Below are 18600 nucleotides of genomic sequence, written 5' to 3' on the forward strand. Positions count from 1 at the left end.
GTCTTCATCCACCCCAATAATAGACTTCCTGGTGTCTTAATACTATCTTGGGAATTTGGACGTTTCTGTAACTTCATTGGACTTGAGAACAGAATCTTACAGAAAGCACCAACATCTTCTTCTTTTTGTTGCCGAACTTTAAAAGGTTGACATCACAGAAAATACCTGCATACAGAATTTGACTGATTTTTTTTGTACAAAATACCTTATGGAGATTTGATGTCCATGTACATTACCTTAACAATCGAGGACATTAAAGATAACGGCCTTCTGTCAGTCACATATAATTATTCGTTTTAATGCCTGCGCAATACACCTATCCGGTCTCGCATATGCAGAACCAAACTCCGAAACAGTGGTGACGTTGCTTCGCTAAACTATCATCGTCATAAAGTCAACGTAGCGTACAAGAGGACGTAACCGCTGTTTCGGAGTTCGACGCAGAACACCAATCGTCTTTCTTGATGGACGATGTCATTTCCGTTGATGCAAATCCCAAAGCTTTTCAAATTGTTTGTTTACTTGCTTTTCCTCTTCTAGATTTTCGAGATTTGAATTTTGGTAATCTACTTGTATCGCCTTAATTAATTACCTCCTAAACTACTGATAGACAGAACAATATCTGTTCTTTAATATCAAATCGAAAAGTGTCTCTATACCAGAGGAGTACAAGCCAGTATTAAGAAATAAAAACAACAAAAAACAGTTTCATACAAAATTAAAATAGTACTGTCATAGAGTGTACTCTTTCTTTTGTAAGTAATGTCCATAAATGCACACACTATACGAGTTCACAACAACAACAAAAAGTAGATACCAAATCACAAATACTACAAAACTTCAGCTGAATAATAGGTGAATAAAAAATAAAGGGAAACAGTCAATTGAACTGTGAACAGAGCAGGATAAAAAAAATCAAATACACTGCAAGCTTCCCGCTTGGGAGCTTTCATTGTTATATCCGGTTGTTATCCCAAGTGATGATTGAAATACAGTATTGAGGGGCTGGACAGGGTATTGGGAGCATGGGAGAGAGGGGGCGGGAGAAGGGAGAGAGGGGGAGGGAGAAGGGAGAGCAGGGGCGGGAGAAGGGAGAGAAGGGGCGGGAGGAAGGAGAGAAGGGGCAGGAGAAAGGAGAAAAGGGTATATAAAGGAGATAAAAATGTGTATTAAAATTATTAAAATTTAGCAGGAAAACAATTATTTAATAAATGAGTGGATCAAAAGATTCAAGAAAATGGTATTAAAAAGTAAAACGACCAAAAAAACAACCAAAAACGACTCCGACGAAATCTTAAAAAGGAAAGTCCTTAATCTAACTGCAAAATCAAACAAATGGATAACAACTGTTATATTCCGAATTGGTTCAGCTTTAGGCATTTTCTTATGCTGAAAATTGTGGATTGGACCTGGTTTTATGGTTAGCCAAAACTCTCACTTGTATGACAGTCGCAGAAAATTGTGCATAGTAATGAAAAACCTTTTCACTAATTCATTACAATCTCTTATATATGGAGAAAGAATAAAAAACAAACAATTTCCAGGATTTTATTGTGAGCCTGTGCATGTATAGCGATACATGTCACCATCCTTATTTTTGTTTTTGATAAATTGCTTCAAATTTGACCTATATGCATAGAATTTGGCCAAAAAAGGATGACATAATGATTACTTAATATAGAGTAACGTTTTTTTTTATTTCCCCTGTCTGGTTTCATAAATTTCCTATTAATTCTAACTGATTTAGTTTTATTTCCAACTAACAGGGTGGAGTCTGAGATTCACCTTTCAAAATTTCATTGGGTGAACAGTGATTTTCAAGAATAATTTGAATTTATTGATTTGAGGTTGCAAAATGTCTGGTAGAAAATATTTCAGGCATGTTCAGGACCATACAATACATTTTGAAATTGTTCTGTCTTTCGTGAAAAATGATATAATAAAAAAAATCTGAGAACATACATGCATCGTCTATAGGTAAAACACTTGGTGCATTATAAAAGTTCCACCTTGAAATTGTACACTGTAGAAGAAGTCAGACTCTGTGCTCTGAATTTGCGCACTTTTGGTTCATATATATATTTATATTAAAGATCATAATGGAATATAGTTGGGAATCTCAATTGTAAATCATGTCCAATTCAACAACAAAACACACCCATCCCTGTACACCAAGTGTTAATTAACATGAACCAAAATGATATTAAAATGTTTACGTGTTTCAGTTTGTTTCTGCATTTGAAGAAATATATCAAACAAACACATCTTTTTTATTTTGTTTTGTCGTTCCGAGCGCTTTTCTTGGTTTATTTTCGACAATTATTAAAATAATTAATTAAACGATTATTCATTTATTGTTGGCCACTGGGTTTTATTTTAATGAATTGTGTGATTGTAAATTTCAAGAAATAATTTTTGAAATACTGAATTGAAAGAAAAAATATGTAACCGGGGGTCTAATAGATATCATTTTATTTTGTTCAAACAGATGCGCATTAAGTGTTGACATCCCAACATGACAGGCCTTTGTTAACCTTTTCATCATTTCCATGTTGCTGTCCTGTGTAAACTGTATTTATAAGATTACAGTATCGGCAATCTATTTTTTAAAAGCTTCCGGAACCATATTATCTGTACAGTCAAATTATATTTCAAAACGGGTTACACTTGGAACATATAGGAAAAGTGTGCCAAAATAACCAAGTTCCAGGACAATTGTATTATTCTTCATTGTTAATTCTGATTTCCAAAGACTGCTTGTACTATGTATTTTCAACAAATCATATTCAGTATTATTTTCCAAAAGAAGCTTTTTTTTGCAACCAATTTAACACGAATTGGTTTCTTACAAAATTGCACAAATAGTGTCACAAAAATTCCACGTATTTTCACAAATTAAAAATAACCTGCGTTTTAAAGTTTGGATTTACAGGGGCGTAGTAGCCTGCTGTCGTACCAATGATTTTCGTTGGTATGGCATGCCATACCTTTTTTTATAATTTATTGAAAAAAAACCAAAGTTTTTTCACGGGATTAAAGAAAACAAAGTTTTTACAGGAAAAAACAAAGACAGAAAATCCCATTTATGAGTCATAGGCAATATAAACGGTATATATATATATATATAAACATTTATTAATACTGGTTCAATAGAAATAAAGGGATGTGGTAGATTAGTAGCCAATTAATGAGACGAGTTGAACTCTTAATCCAGGTTTCATAATGTGTTAAAAGTAAACAATTAATTAAAGTCAAACTGAGTACTGCATTCAATAAGCTAAATAAAAAAGTGGGCACCGAAATGAAAAAATAAATTATCGAATCTTTTTTAAATACTTTTTTATGTCTAGATGATGCAACCTTAGCCTACCAATTACGTTTTTTTGTGTAGCTGAACTTTATGTGAATTGTTTTTAAACTTATCACATTTTTTTTTTAGAAATGATGGTGAATTTGGGATGTCCCTTTCAAAATCGGCTGAAAATGTTCTATTTTCCCTTGTTTATACATTGTCACAAACATTGTCGGCATTCAACTCAAAAGCTACTTATTTTAAGAAGGGTTAGTTACGATACTGTTGTCAGTTCACTAAAGATTGCTTATTTTGGCTTTAATATTGATTCACTTGGACAGGGTTCTTTCTTCTCATATATTTTATGATGGTATACTACTAAACCCCTAATGGCAGGGATCGTGCTTGATATTCATATGATGAAACGATATCATATATTAGTTTAATTCAAGTCTCGAGCTCGCATGTCAGTATGTAACTGCTAGAAGTATGTGTTAGTTTATGTATAATTGCCAATTTGTTTAGTTTCTTTTGTGGCCTATTCTGACATCAGACTCAGAATTCTCTTCAACTGACTTTTACTGTGCGTAGTGTTGTGTGTATGTTTTTTCTACATTGACTAAAGGTATAAGGGGGAGGTTTAGATCTCAAAAACATGTTTAACTAGCCGCAACTTTGCGCCTGTCTCAAGTCGTGAGCCTCTGGCCTTTGTTAGTCTTGTATGATTTTTAGTTATACTCTTTTTCTAGGGAGATATTGAGGTCCCCGTATTAAAATCATCATAAGGACCATAACTTATATATAACATAAACTTCTACAATTGAACCATATGTTTTTGACGAAAGATGTGTAAAGAAGTCATCACTAGAAACCTCTCAATAAATGTCAATAAGAAATTCTAGCGTTGGAACCATCTAATCAATTTATAATAGAAATTTAATGGAGTAGAAGACGGCATCAAAAATGTTTAACCCTTACTCTTTATTTATATACAAGCCTCACGTCAAGAACTATGAAATTAGTGCATTTTACACTTATTTTATGTTTTTGAGGCGAAAAAGAGGTCATAAAAAAATCTGCCCCGCTACGCTCGGCAAATAAATTTATTATCTGTACCACTATAAAAAGAAACCTGTATGCCTAGACACATTGAATGGCATCCGACACAAAATTGGAAGTATAAATTTAAGCCAAGATATTCCACTTGTTGTATCCGTTTGGATTGTTGACTTTTTGACACATTTCATGTTTCAAATTCTTTTCTTTTTTTCTATATTTTGAATTAGATTTTCAAAAAAGTGAGATAACTCAAATTGTTACTGAAAAAATGATAAGCGAAATTTAAGTGTCAGAATGCAGGATTTTGCACCATTTATCCCAAAATTTCTCTGGCCCTTTAGCTGCCCCCAAACCCCTGCCGAATATCTGCCTCCTTGAGGCAGATATGAGTTGTTTTGCGACCCATAATATTTCACGCCGTACCAATATAAATTTGAGTGCTACGCCTCTGAATTTTATACTTTAAAAGTAATCGGGAGACGGCGTGTATCAGGCCTTGAAGGCATAAAACTTTGCTCAGTGCTCGGAGCACAAAAATCATGCTCGAAACATGAAATCCAACAATTTGATTGGTTGATTACAAGTCTGAGTAGAAAAATCATGCTCGAAAGATTTATGACCTTGAGGTCTGAAATAAGCTGGAGGCACACATTCACAATTTTTACTGCCGTCCTTAACAGGACTATTTCCGATTAAAATTTGTCAAATATTGAAAATATGGGAGGTTGCATTGAAATGTCCCTCCTAGATGGGAATTTGTATGCGTCTGATCATGTTGCAGGCATATTGCACCCTATCTGTCTATTAATGTATCTCTTTTAAGTGCATCTACTCCTGAAAAACTGGATGGATATAGAAGCTATATTTAAATGAGAAATTTCGAAATGTTAAACGGGAGATACTCGTTACTTTAATAGTATGGCATTACTAATCTTCAAAGCGAAACTCTTCCTGAATGTTTTATGGATTTTAATGAAATGCATGTCGGAAAAGGTAAGGGAGAGAGAAAGAAGAGGGAGACGGGAGAAGGAGGGCGGGAGAAAGGAGAAGGAGGGCGGGAGAAGGGAGAAGAGGGGCGGGAGCAGGGAGAAACATACCCCCCTGTCCAGCCCCTCAGTATTTCTTCAAACAAACAAATTTACTGTTATGATTTTTTCGGTCACTTTTCGAATTAAACGAGTCTTTGGTGTCTTCTGTCTCTTTTTATATTAAAATAAATATCTCTCCACGATATATCCTTTGTGATGATGCGACGGATTGAAAACCTCTCGCCACGACATATCCTGTGTGATGATGCGACGGATTGAAAACCTCTCGCCACGACATATCCTGTGTGATGATGCGACGGATTGAAAACCTCTCGCCACGATATATCCTTTGTGATGATGCCACGGATGGAAAACACCAGTCGATCAATTAACTTATCATGCAATAACAAAATGTATAACGGTTAAAACTTATAAATATAAACATAAACATAAACAAATAAAACAATCATTGTGTTACGCCTTTGTACTACTTTTGTGTTCGTTTTCTCTTCTGAAGTATGAAGTCCGGGATAAAGATTGTAGAAAATTTGAGTAACACTGGAATAGGAGGTCATATTGGATTTGGACAGTTTGCCTTTACAACAGGACACCTACTCAACGAGTGGTTGCGATCGAAGAGAGTCACATACATATTTGAACATGTACCACCCATTTCCGATTCTGACGATTTGAGGGGAGAGAAAGCCAATTAAGGATCATAATCTACCCTAAATAGTACTTACCTTTTATAAGGAGTCACAATCACAAAGTCAACTTGTGAACTAAACGTAGAATATAATGAAAATAAGAAGAATCAAACCTTACTTGACTGTGATTTTTCCACCACTTCGAGGCTACCTTTATCCGGTGGTGATGCACAGTGTTATTGTCTTCTTCTGCTTCTCCATTTTTTTGCTCATTGATTCTAGCTGTAGATAACGCAATCTAATTAAAAACCGATCTCTCATCGCTCCTGTTTCTGATATGTCGCGTGGGAGATCTAACGAAACCGGCTTTGAGGTCACATGTGAGTGAACTAAAAGTTATGAATTTATAAAGATATGCAAATGAGTTGACGACCTATTAATAAGCCAATCAAAAAAGTTTATGAATTATTTTGACTGGCGATTTCGTCGTAAATAAAATGAGTTACATCCCTTTGCCTTACGTTAAACTTCCAGGATCGTGGAAGACTCAATTTCATTGGTCGAAAAAGACACACCTACGAGGTCACTCACATGTGACCTCAAAGCGGGTTTCGTTAGATCTCCCACGCGACATATCAGAAACAGGAGCGATGAGAGATCGGTTTTTAATTAGATTGTAGATAACGGACATTAAGTTTTGACAGACAAATACTCTCTTGCTTCATTATATTCAATGATATACTACTTGGATATAAGATTGAGATAAACGTACCTAAAATGTATAAAAAAGAAAATGTGGTATGATTGTCAATGAGACAACTATATACAAGAGACCAAAATAACACAGAAAATCACAACTATAGGTCACCGTACGGCCTTCAACAATGAACTACGCCCATTCCACATAGTTAGCTATAAAAGGCCCCGAAATGACAATGTAAAACAATTCAAACGAGAAAACTAACGGCCTAATTCATGTTCAGTGCAGGGACTAACCTAACGAATAACGAAAAAAGCGAGAAGTTTTCCAGCTGAATAAATGCAACGACATATTATGTTGTACGGATATATACACAAAACAACTATTGAATCATAAGTTGATTGAAATAATATACTGTTATACCCCTATTAGATTGATGACATACATGAAAATTAAGAAAATAACACATTACATACAGGCGCGGATCCAGCCATTTTAAAAGGGGGTTCTAACTGTATGCTCCCATTCAAATGCATTGATCGGCCCAAACCACGGAACCTACCCCCTCCCTGGAACCGCCACTGACATACAACATCGCAAAAATACAAATATACTAGTTAGACATGAATTTGTATATGTACATAAAATTCGGTTGATGAATCCACTATCCTCAATAAACATGACTTTTTAATAAATTAAATTATTACAATTTGTGTTTTGAGAAAAACGACTAATACTGTTGCGGAGAAATTTCTATTTATGAAACTAAAAGATACGTGATCGAGTTAAAAAGGGTTGGACTTTAAATTCGACAAAATAACCGGATTTAAATGGGACTCCCCCATTGGTCAATAATTATTTATACAGTATTAATTCATAGACGATAAACCGGATTCAATTTATATTTCTTACCTTTTCGTGTGTTTATGAAAAGATCTTTCAGTAACATTTAAGACTGTAAACGCATCATATCGAAAGGAAAAGAAACTCTAAAATTTAAAGCAAAAAATAACCAAAATGGCAAGATCTAAAAAGAAGATAGAGATTTATGCTACACCAGAAAGCAAAGAAAATCCAGTGAATTTAGTTTCAATATCAGGACATGAAAATAAGGCATATTTGAATGATAGTACATATGATAATATATCGGACAGCAGTGGGGTTTCTAGCATCGAAGAGTCTAAGAAAGATGATGGAAAGCCACCAGTCGTCGATATTGAGAGAAAAGATAAACATTCGGACTTTCAAATGAAAAAATCATTGAATCTTCTTCACTGCGTTGCTATCATGATTGCTGTGACGGGACATTCCTCAATTTTTATATCTCCTGCCGCAATATTGAAGTCTGCAGGGTCTATAGGCGCATCGTTGATTGTGTGGCTTGTTGGTGGACTTATTAATATGATGTTAGCGTTGTGTTTTGCCGAACTTGGAACAATGCTACCAAAAGCTGGTGGTCCGTATGCCTATGTTATGAGGACGTTTGGGCCATTACCAGGCTTCTTAATTTTGTGGGGATACGTTGTTTTAATATCTGGTCCGTTTTGGGCATTTTTATCATACACCGCAGCTTTGTATATTTTCCAACCATTCTTTCCCGACTGTGAGGCTCCAGACAATGCAGTGAAACTTTTAGCTGGATGGATAATGAGTAAGAATATTTTTGTTTAAGTCGCTTAATTTCTTTAGCTAGACTGTGTATAAATCAATTACAAAAAACGTTCAAAAAACGAAATAGAAAACAGACAATAAGGGGTAAAAATCAACACGCCATATCTAGAATTGCAAAGGAGGTTTTATATGGTCATTTTTATAAATTTTCTGTTTACAAAACTTTGAATTTTTCGAAATGCTAAGGATTTTCTTACCCCAGGAGTAGATTACCTTAGCCGTATTTGGCACAACTTTTTGGAATTTTGGATCCTCAATGCTCTTCAACTTTGTATTTATTTGGCTTTTTAACTGTTTTGATCTGAGCGTCACTGATGAGTCTTATGTAGACGAAACGCGCGTCTGGCGTATAAAATTATAATCCTGGTACTTTTGATAACTAATTACTGGGAAATATAAAAAAAAAGAAAGAGATATGGTATGACTGCGAATAGGACAACTGTCTACGAGGGACCAAAGGACAAGAATTTAAACAGCTATATAACCCTATGTTACAAGAAAAACATCTTCATTGTTCTTGTATATTTAATTCTTTATCTTGTCGTTATTAAAAGGACTACAATGTTGTGTTTATTATGTCACTACACATAAAAGCAAGCACATTCAAGATAACCTTAGTGTCGAATGCAGTAGTCTTTGGTATCAGCTAACTATTGCTAAAAATATTTCATAACATCTACGCGAGTAAGTAAATAAATTATACGTGTGATCATAGCTCTGATGTGTTGTGCTCAGCTGAAATTAAATTTAAACCTAAATTATTGGTTTTTTTTGTTTCATAGTAACATTTGTAGTCATCAACTGTGTTTACATGAAGTACGTCACCAAAATACAGACGCTGCTATCCAGTACAAAAGTCTTAGCTCTATTGATAATTATAGCATCAGGGATCGTTAACTTCACACAAGGTATGTTTTCACTAAAACTCAGAATTGAGATTGGAAATGGGGAATGTGTCAAAGAGATAACAACCCAACCAAAGAGCAGACATCGGCTGAATGCAAAAAATTATTGGCGTCCAGAATATGAACCAGCACTTAGGTATTGAATAATATAGAATTGATAAAATTGTCCGGCTAAAACATCAAACGCTATCCGTTATCAAGTACGGGTTAATACTAATAAGATGTGTATGTGTATCATAATGATACGGCAAATGAAATATATTAGTATTTTTTTTTATGTTTGTCGTTAGCTCGAATTGCCAATAGCGATATATGTCTTGCAAAACCAGCTACATGTATAGAATATATTTAGTTAAATGTGATCAAGAATTAACATACATATATGCAAACATAAGACAAATAGAGCCTCTTTAATTAAAAAAAAACCGCGACGACAAGAATTGTCATGATGAAATAACAATTTTTATCTTTAGTAACGGATTTCCCCCTATTCACGTTGCACTTCAACGAGAAGATTTCGTATTTATAAGTGTGTCTTTTTTTAATGCTTCTAAACGCAAACGTGGTATGATATATTTCTATCGTTTAAAATAAATGCATGAATGAATACTTTCACAATATCTTTATTTTAGGGGACTCTGAAAACTTCGAGGATATTTTTGAAGGAACAACTAAAGAACCAGGAGAATTTGCTCTTGCAATATTTTATTCCATCTTCTCTTACGGCGGATGGTAATGTATTCTATTATAAAAACACATTCGAGTTCAATCTTAAAAACGACAACGGCCCTGTCAGTAATGTGGTAGCGTGCTTGCCTCGAGTGTGGAGCGATCTCATTTGGGTTGGATCCCCAGCCGAATCACCGAAACACATAAATACTAAGTAGTGCATTTGTACTAACATTTGCTGCCTTTACACAATACACGTGACCTTTTGGGGAAACAGAAATGCTACTCGGTTTAAGTTCAAATATGTTTCCCATTATATATATTTATAATACTTACATGTTGTCATTCTGCTCATGTAATATTTGCGACTCGACGTAAAGCAGCTATCAATAATCAATTAATAATTAGTTTAAATATATTTATTTATTGTGGATTAGGAAACAAGTTTTTGCAACTTATGTTAATCCATGTCCACTTTTCTGGTACGAGTGCTGCCTTATAGTGGCATTAGCCTGCTCTTTTAATCATTAGAAAACCAAGACCGTTTAACGTCTATAAAATGAATAGTGTAATGAACTTTATCTACATACTCAATATATGTATCAAATGTAATCCCGACATATTTTTTTTTAATATTCTACAGGCAGGTTATGACTAGTCTAATGGAAGAAGTGAAAAAGCCAGAAAAGTAAGCATCTTTATAATCCTTTTAAAGGTCACTGATTAGAAATCCTGTGTTCCATAATATAGCCTTTAATACTGGTGCAAAAATTGAAGACGTTCATCTCAACCCCCATTTATTCCCTTTTTTATTTTTCAGAGATTTGCCAAGATCAGTTTTCATCGCCATGATAGCCGTTATAACGAAATACATCCTGGCTAATGTGGCTTATTTTACGCTCATGTCACCTTCGGAAGTTGTCGCATCTAATGCTGTTGCATTGGTAAGTCGTTCATTTGCAATATGTTAGTTCGGTATTTTTGCTATTTTACTTTCTACATATCTTTGAATTAGCCACATAAAAGAAAACCCAGAGGAATACCAAAAAAGTATAACCCCTATATTATGTCTAAAATTGTTTTTTATTAGTTTTTATTGGCATTGCACTAACTGTCAGTAGCTGCGAGTACTCTGAGATCTGACTTTGTGTCTTTTTATTGTTGGGATGAACAAGTACCCGGCCACGTTCACTCTGTGATTTTGTTAGATGTATATGTATATCCATCTGGTGAGTTAAGCCTTTTTCAAATAACTTTTATAGTTCGTCCTTATATTGTACTGCTACACCACTGTCCGAGGTCTACATATTCGTTTTTCGTTCATTTTTAGTTCATAAACTATGCCGTAAGTTTCTCGTGCTAATTGTTTTATATTTGACATTTTGGGGTCTTTTATAGCCAACTATGCGGTATGGGCATTGTTCATTGTTGAAGGCCTTACGGTGATCTATAAATTATAATAGTTGTTAATTTTTAGTCATTTAGTTTCTTGTGAAGAGTTGTTTCATTGGTAATCATACCACATCTTCTTTTTCACATTCACGGTGTTGCTTTTACTTTAGTTTTTAGTACTGTTTAGCACTTTTGTATTTAAAATGTCTGTGTTCTTTTGTCAGCTTTGTCCTGAAAACCTTGTTTATGCATTGGTTTTACATTTATGACAAGACAAGAGATATTCACTTATCTGATATCGTAAAATGCATAATTAAACTGATTTTTTTTATGTCTTTTTGGTATCGTTTGTCTCTTTTTTCTCATTAATACACACAATTTAATGTTACAGGTGTATATCCATCGATTTTACAGACCCTTGACTGTCGTGATATCCGTGTTTGTAGCTCTAACATCCATTGGTGCACTCAATGCCTCCATAATGGGGCACTCAAGGTAAGTTGTTTACTTAGAACACTTCAATAAGCACTGGATAACCTGTAAACACGGAAGCGTTTTGAGAGTTTTTATCTTCAAGTCTGATTTGTATGCCCCACCTACGATAGTAGAGGGGCATTATGTTTTCTGGTCTCTACCTCCGTCCGTCTGTTCGTTCGTTCGTCCGTCCATCCGTCCGTTCGTCCCGCTTAAGGTTAAAGTTTTTGGTCAAGGTAGTTTTTGATGAAGTTGAAGTCCAATCAACTTGAAACTTAGTACACATGTTCCCTATATGATATGATCTTTCTAATTTTAATTCCAAATTAAAGTTTTGACCCCAATTTCACGGTCCACTGAACAGGGAAAATGATAGTCCGAGTAGGGCATCCGTGTACTATGGACACATTCTTGTTTTATTTTTAAAACTCTCATATTTCTTGCTTTTTTCTCTTTTGGTTGTTTTAAAACGAAATATGACTAGGGTTATCAATAAGATATCTGCGACATTATTCATCTGATAAATATTAACTAAGCAACAGCAGTTTCCTCTTTTTTCAATTTGAATTGAAGTCTTTTTTTTCCTTCATTTTTTTCAATTCGAATTAAGTTTTTATAGTTATAATTTAACCCCCCAAAAATGTTGTTTTTTTCAATTAAAAAGAAAAGAATTTTCATCGGAGTTCAGTATTTTTATGATTTTACTTTTTACTAAACAACAGCAATAATCACTTCCCTATTTAGTAATTATGTATTATCTCCAGTAACAGGAATTTAGATTTTCCCCAAATTAATATTCTGATAGTATTAAATTATACAAAATTGAAATCATGAAAAATCTGATTTTTTAAATTTTAATCAAATATTGATTTAAAAAGTTTTACGTGCATATGAAAATGCATGTAATTCCTAAATGTCCTAAATATTAAAAAAAAAGTTTAAAGTAAAGTATTGAACTTTGCATTTTGATAAAGTTGACAATCCGAAGAATCTAAGATATCTAGAATCTCCTATTATAGGTTAAAAATTATGAACTCGACAATTTTAACTTTAAAACACCATATACGTTAAAATGCAAATTGTTTAGTTTACAAATATGCTAATGTTAGCTATATGGGTGTGTACAAATATGTGTTCTACTACATCCCGGAAGAACCTATTCACTAAAATTAGTTTACCTGAGAAAAAAGGACATGTTCTAAATGTTGACCATCCCGTATATATCGATCTCATTGGATTAGAAAATGTATACGAAAACAAGGAAGTTTGATATAAGTACACTCATTGGAATATCAATACACGTATTGATCCCTACAGTAGATGTTTTTTCTATTTCAAAACAAAAAGAGTGTAGCACAATTTAAGTGTCACAAAATCATATATCTACCATTCATTTTGTTTTGTTTTAATGTTACATCATTTAAGTTATCTTCATATTAGATATCAAATAAGTCTACTCACTGTATCAAACTGCTCCACATCTCGCACAAACTCCATATTTCGCCTTTTGGGGTATATCTGAAGTTTATACTTAGGAACATAAAGTTATAAATACAGCTTTCAACGAATTTATTATAATTTGCAAATATATAATATCCCCATTTTCTAGCGTGACAGATACAAAATCGATTTGTAGGGGCATGTTTAAAATAATTTACTAGGGCAAATTCAAAATCTAAAGAAAAAAAAATGTTGATTCAGTGGAAATAAAAACGAACTAAAACAACAGTTATCGTTTGATGCTGTATATCATATTTGTTTTTCTTCGTTTAATAATTTTACGTCTATCAGGTCGCTATTTTTTTTTTCGTTTGAAATGTTTTACATTTGTCATGTAATGGCTATGTTTCTATATGCTATGGGTTTGGCTCATTTATTTTTAAGGCCATACGGAGGTAAAAATGATTTCGTCTGCGTAATTTGATCTTCAGTAGAACGGTGTTTCATTGGTAATCATACCATGTCTTCTTTTTTCTTAACAGTAAAAACTAGTCGCTTCTCCAAATAGAATATTGACTGTCAGTAACCGCGAGTACTCTCATATCAGTAATAAGTGTCTTTTGTTGTTGGGATAAACAAGTACCCAGCCACGTACACTCTGTGTTTTTGTATAGGATGTGTTTCTATGTGTATCCATCTGATGAGTTCTGCCTTATTCAACAGATTTTTATAGAATGAAATTCAAAACAGTGTAGCTGTGGCCATTGATTGACACATTAAAATCATTCATTGACTGGGACAATTTACGTGAACGTTTGTCTGTAACGACCACTGTTCACGACGTACCTACGATAGACATTTTAACTGTGGGGTCACCAAAGGTTTTTTAGCGCCTTTAATTATAAAATAATTCGAAAAATTAATCAGGAATAACCTTTGTGTTTTGATTTATATAATTGATATAAGGTCATATAAATCAAAATATCGTGTTATTTCAGATTAATTTTTCGAATTACTTTATTTAGGTGTTGAGAACCTTTGGTGACCCCATAGTTTAAGTGTCTTTAAAAAGTACATAATGAGCATTGATCGTTACATACAAACGTTCACCTAAATTGTCTCAGTCAATGGATGATTTTAATGTGTCAATCAATGGCCACAGCTACACTGTTTTGAATTTCATTCTAGTTTGTTTTCATTTCTATGTTATACAGCTGTAAATCATGCTGATGTGTCTACAATAGGAAGAGAAAGATTCATATATACAATGTTAACAAACAAAGTAGTGACACAAACTCAAGAAGTTAGAATTAGGATTAAGACATAATAAATCACAAACGTCTAAAACTTATAAAAATCTCTATTTACAGGCTGATATTCGCTGGTGCACGTGTGGGACATATGCCTACTATCTTGGGTATGATACATAAGAAATATTTGACTCCATGGCCAGCGATATTTTTGCTTGTAAGTAACTTTATAAAGAAAATCTATAGTTGATTAGGAATTTGTTTTTGGTTTTTTTCAAATGCAACAATGTGCATGAACATTTTGACCATTTAAATGTAACACTGTCAACTAAAAATTGCAAGATTTGGATTTTGATGTAACATAGCAAACTCAAATGTGCAGTACTGATTAAAATCTGTGCTTACTTGTTTGGATATGTGACATGGTATTTCATGATTTTTGTTGTGTTTTAATTTTTGTGTGACTAGATTGTTGATTCATGTAGATTGTATAAAGGTACACTTCAACTCCATTATAAGCACTTCAGTGTTGAGATGAACTATCATGGGTATCGTCGTATCATAGATTATCTGTCTACATACCTAAATTGTTCGAAATACCGAGGATTTTCATACCGGGTAGCTGTAGTTTAGTTTGCAAAACATTCCGGAACATTGGGTCCTCGATGCTGTTCAACGTCGCATTTTATTTGGCCTTTTATTTGTTTATTCGAGCGTCACTAATGAGTCTTTTGTTAACGAAACACGCATTTGACGTATACATTTATAATCCTGTCTGGTATCTTTCAATGTGGTTTTTCATACATTTTTTCCAGTATCAAATTACAAATTACAAAGTATATTTGAAAACAAAAGAAGTATTTATTGAACGTGAAAAGTATACATCAACGTTCATTTAAAATTGTCAAGTTTCTATGCGTGTTGCAAGAACATGAATACCTTCAAATAGCAATCTTTGTGCAGTCAATACGTATCCATGTAATCTCTTTTCCGAACCCTTTGTTAAATTTGTATTAGTTGATGTCCATCGAGTGTGGTTTAGCCATTCGTTTTCGTTTTGTTATTTGATTTTGACATGTGATTATGGACTTTCCGAATTGATTTTCCTCTGAGTTCAGTATTTTTGTGATTTTACTTTTTAGTATGTGAACTAGTACCCATTTTTGTCGAGGGGCCAAATGAAGCACGCCTCCATGTGCGGGATTTTCTCGCTGTATTGTAGACCCATTGGAGCCCTTCGACTGTTTTTAACTCCTTGGTCGGGAGTCTCTTTGGCACCTTTCCCATTTCCATTCTCAATTTAATTGTTAGGAGAAATCTCTGCTTTGGTAGTGTCCTGGATATCAGATTTATTTGCTGCCATTAAAATAATTATGACGTGTTGAAAGGCTATTATTTTTTTTCTTTGACGCCTTACATCGCAGGAAAGTGTCAAAGCAAAACTTCAAAATAGTCTTCCAAGACGTCATAATTATTTGGACTAGTCACAATGTTGTTTTTTTGTGGTACTCTCAAGACACAACTTTTGGTTCGAATTACTAGAGATTTTACATTTCAGTTGGCATGGGGATTGACAATGCTATACACAGGAGGAGTGACCGATATGATGGAGTTCATCAGTCTATTTTCAACGATAATGGGAATCGCTGTTGTATCCTCATTGTTATACTTAAGAATTACAAAACCGAAACTACCAAGACCGTATCAGGTAATTTATCATGTAAATATTGTGTAGTGTATGTAGCATTTTACACACAGCATGTTTGCACCAACAATATATGTTTTTCATTTCTAAACTTTGAAAACAGATTACAAGTAGTTTGGTATGGCATTAAAATGATTTATTTTGAAACCGAATGTATTGTATTACCTCTTTAAAAATAGAAAATCGAGAAGATGAGGTAACTCCCCACAAGAGACCAAATAGCGAGAAGTATATGTTTTTATTTCGTGTTGAAACATCTAGATATATAACTCAAACGTGTTGCCTCTTGGTTGTTTTGACGAAGTCTAAACATGTTACAAATGTAAATAAAGACACAATCAAAATGCAACGACTGGAAATAATATGTGAACATAGACAGTTGGTTTTTCCCGTTTGGATGGTTTTATACTAGTAATTTTTGGGGACCTTTATAGCTTGCTGTTCAGACGGTGTGAGCCTAGGCTCTGTGTTGAAGACCGTACCTTGACCTATAACGGTTTACTTTTATATATTGCGACTTGGATCGAGAGTTTAATCTCATTGGCACTCATACCACATCTTCCTAAATCTATATGGTAGAACATTCTGATCTTGTTATTGTAAATTTCAGACCATGCTGTTTGTGCCTGTTTCTATGTTCATAGTCAACATCGCAGTGCTTGTACTAGCGATATACCAAAAACCTCATAAGATGGGTATAGGACTAGCAATCTTGTTTTCTGGAATACCAATCTACTGGTTTGGTGTACTGTGGAATCCTAAACCATTGCCTTTCAAAGAACTCACAGGTAATTTAACCGTTATTAGATAATTCCTAGTTCAATTGTAAAAATTAATAAGAAAATAATTCCTAGTTCAATTGTAAAAATTAATAAGAAAATAATTCCTAGTCCAATTGTAAAACGATTATCAGGTTTTACAATCCGAAAACAGATGGAAAGAGTCTCTTACTTAGTACTAAAACATATTCCTTTAACTTTTGAAAATAAAATTGACCAAGAGTAAAAAATATAATTTAAGATAGAAATCTTTGAAATCTTCTAGACTCTATGTACTTTTTTTTAATTGTTGTAATTCAATTTTCACTTAAAGATGATTTAGATCTATGTGCTTTTTAAAATAACGTTTTCTTCTTTCAGAGTCTTTAACAGTCTTTATGCAGAAGATTCTTATGATTGAGAAAACGTCTTGATGTCATCATTACTATAGACATCCGATGCGTATCTTAAATACAGTGAATTCATGTTATCGACAGTAATCTGTATTGAAACTATTTAAAGGTCGATGTATGTGGAAAGATCCCCCTTATATCAAAAGCGTTTTATTTTCTGTCTGTTTTTCCTGTTCCTGTTTGTAACGTGGGAAGTATGGGAAAACTTTTCCGTGACCTGTCAATCTGCCAACTAATGGGGTATTTTTTATGCATTTTCATTTTCATTTTTAACACAGTAATACGGATACACATGTACCACACCAGAATAATACAGAAAAACCATTTACATCGTACATCTTTCTACGAACTGTGAACAATATGAAAAATCTTTATTGAAAATGTTGCAGGCGCTACCAAAGTCTTTCAATTAACTATGACGTCATACACCACAAGTCTTTCAATCAAATGTCTTTCAATAGATTAACTTTATATGTGTTAGTTTATATGTTATACATTTTAAGTGCAGTCTTTCAAACAAATGTCTTTCAGTATATTACATGTAACTTTATATGTGTGCATTATAACTATTAGTTTATATTTTATACTTTAAGTGAAGTATTTTAAACAAATGTCTTTCAATATATTAACTTTTATTTTTGAATTATATATAACTGTTAGTTTGTATGTTATACTTTAAGTGAAGTCTGTCAAACAAATGTCTTTCAATATATTAACTTCATATTTTTTTGTATTAAAACTGTTTTTTTATATGGTATACTTTAGGTGAAGTCTTTCAATATATTAACTTATAGTGTTGCTATAAATAACTGTTAGTTTATATGTTATACTTTAATTGAAGTCTTTCAAACAAATGTCTTTCAATATATTAACTTATATTTTGCATTTTTACTGTAGGTTTATATTTTATACTTTGAGTGTTTATAGAATAGATGAATCGAAATTATCACAAGTATTATTGTTTTTTTTAATTTCACTGAACCCTAAGCTATAACTTTTGTTGTCGAGAAAGACAATGATTGATAGACCAGAACACAATTCTATGTAATATCAAACAAAAACATCTCAAAGATATTTGGCGTACAATTGACTTTTAGAGTATTGTCAACAATGTCTACGACCTAGCATTATACAACAGGTTTACGTAGACACAAATTCAATCTATGAATGAAAATAACTAAAATTTGAGTTACCTCC

At 33.3% G+C, this 18600-nt stretch overlaps 1 protein-coding gene across 2 annotated transcripts; it reads left to right on the forward strand.

Annotated features, from left to right (window-relative positions):
• Nucleotides 1-7514: 7514 nt before the first annotated feature.
• Nucleotides 7515-18349, forward strand: LOC139520686 (Y+L amino acid transporter 2-like). Of its 2 annotated transcripts, XM_071313556.1 has the most exons (11): nucleotides 7621-8377; nucleotides 9180-9305; nucleotides 9935-10034; nucleotides 10615-10659; nucleotides 10792-10915; nucleotides 11755-11858; nucleotides 14648-14744; nucleotides 16086-16235; nucleotides 16843-17020; nucleotides 17372-17466; nucleotides 17513-18349. In XM_071313556.1, exons 1-10 carry the CDS (start codon nucleotides 7744-7746, stop codon nucleotides 17422-17424), a joined length of 1611 nt encoding a protein of 536 aa, XP_071169657.1. In that variant the 5' UTR covers nucleotides 7621-7743; the 3' UTR covers nucleotides 17425-17466; nucleotides 17513-18349. The 2 variants fall into 2 exon arrangements, with proteins under 2 accessions (XP_071169656.1, XP_071169657.1); XM_071313555.1 differs by having other exon boundaries at nucleotides 7515-8377; nucleotides 17372-18349.
• Nucleotides 18350-18600: the final 251 nt, after the last annotated feature.

Source organism: Mytilus edulis, chromosome 4 (genome assembly GCF_963676685.1).
Source record: "Mytilus edulis chromosome 4, xbMytEdul2.2, whole genome shotgun sequence".
NCBI classification, from domain to species: Eukaryota; Metazoa; Mollusca; class Bivalvia; order Mytilida; family Mytilidae; genus Mytilus; species Mytilus edulis.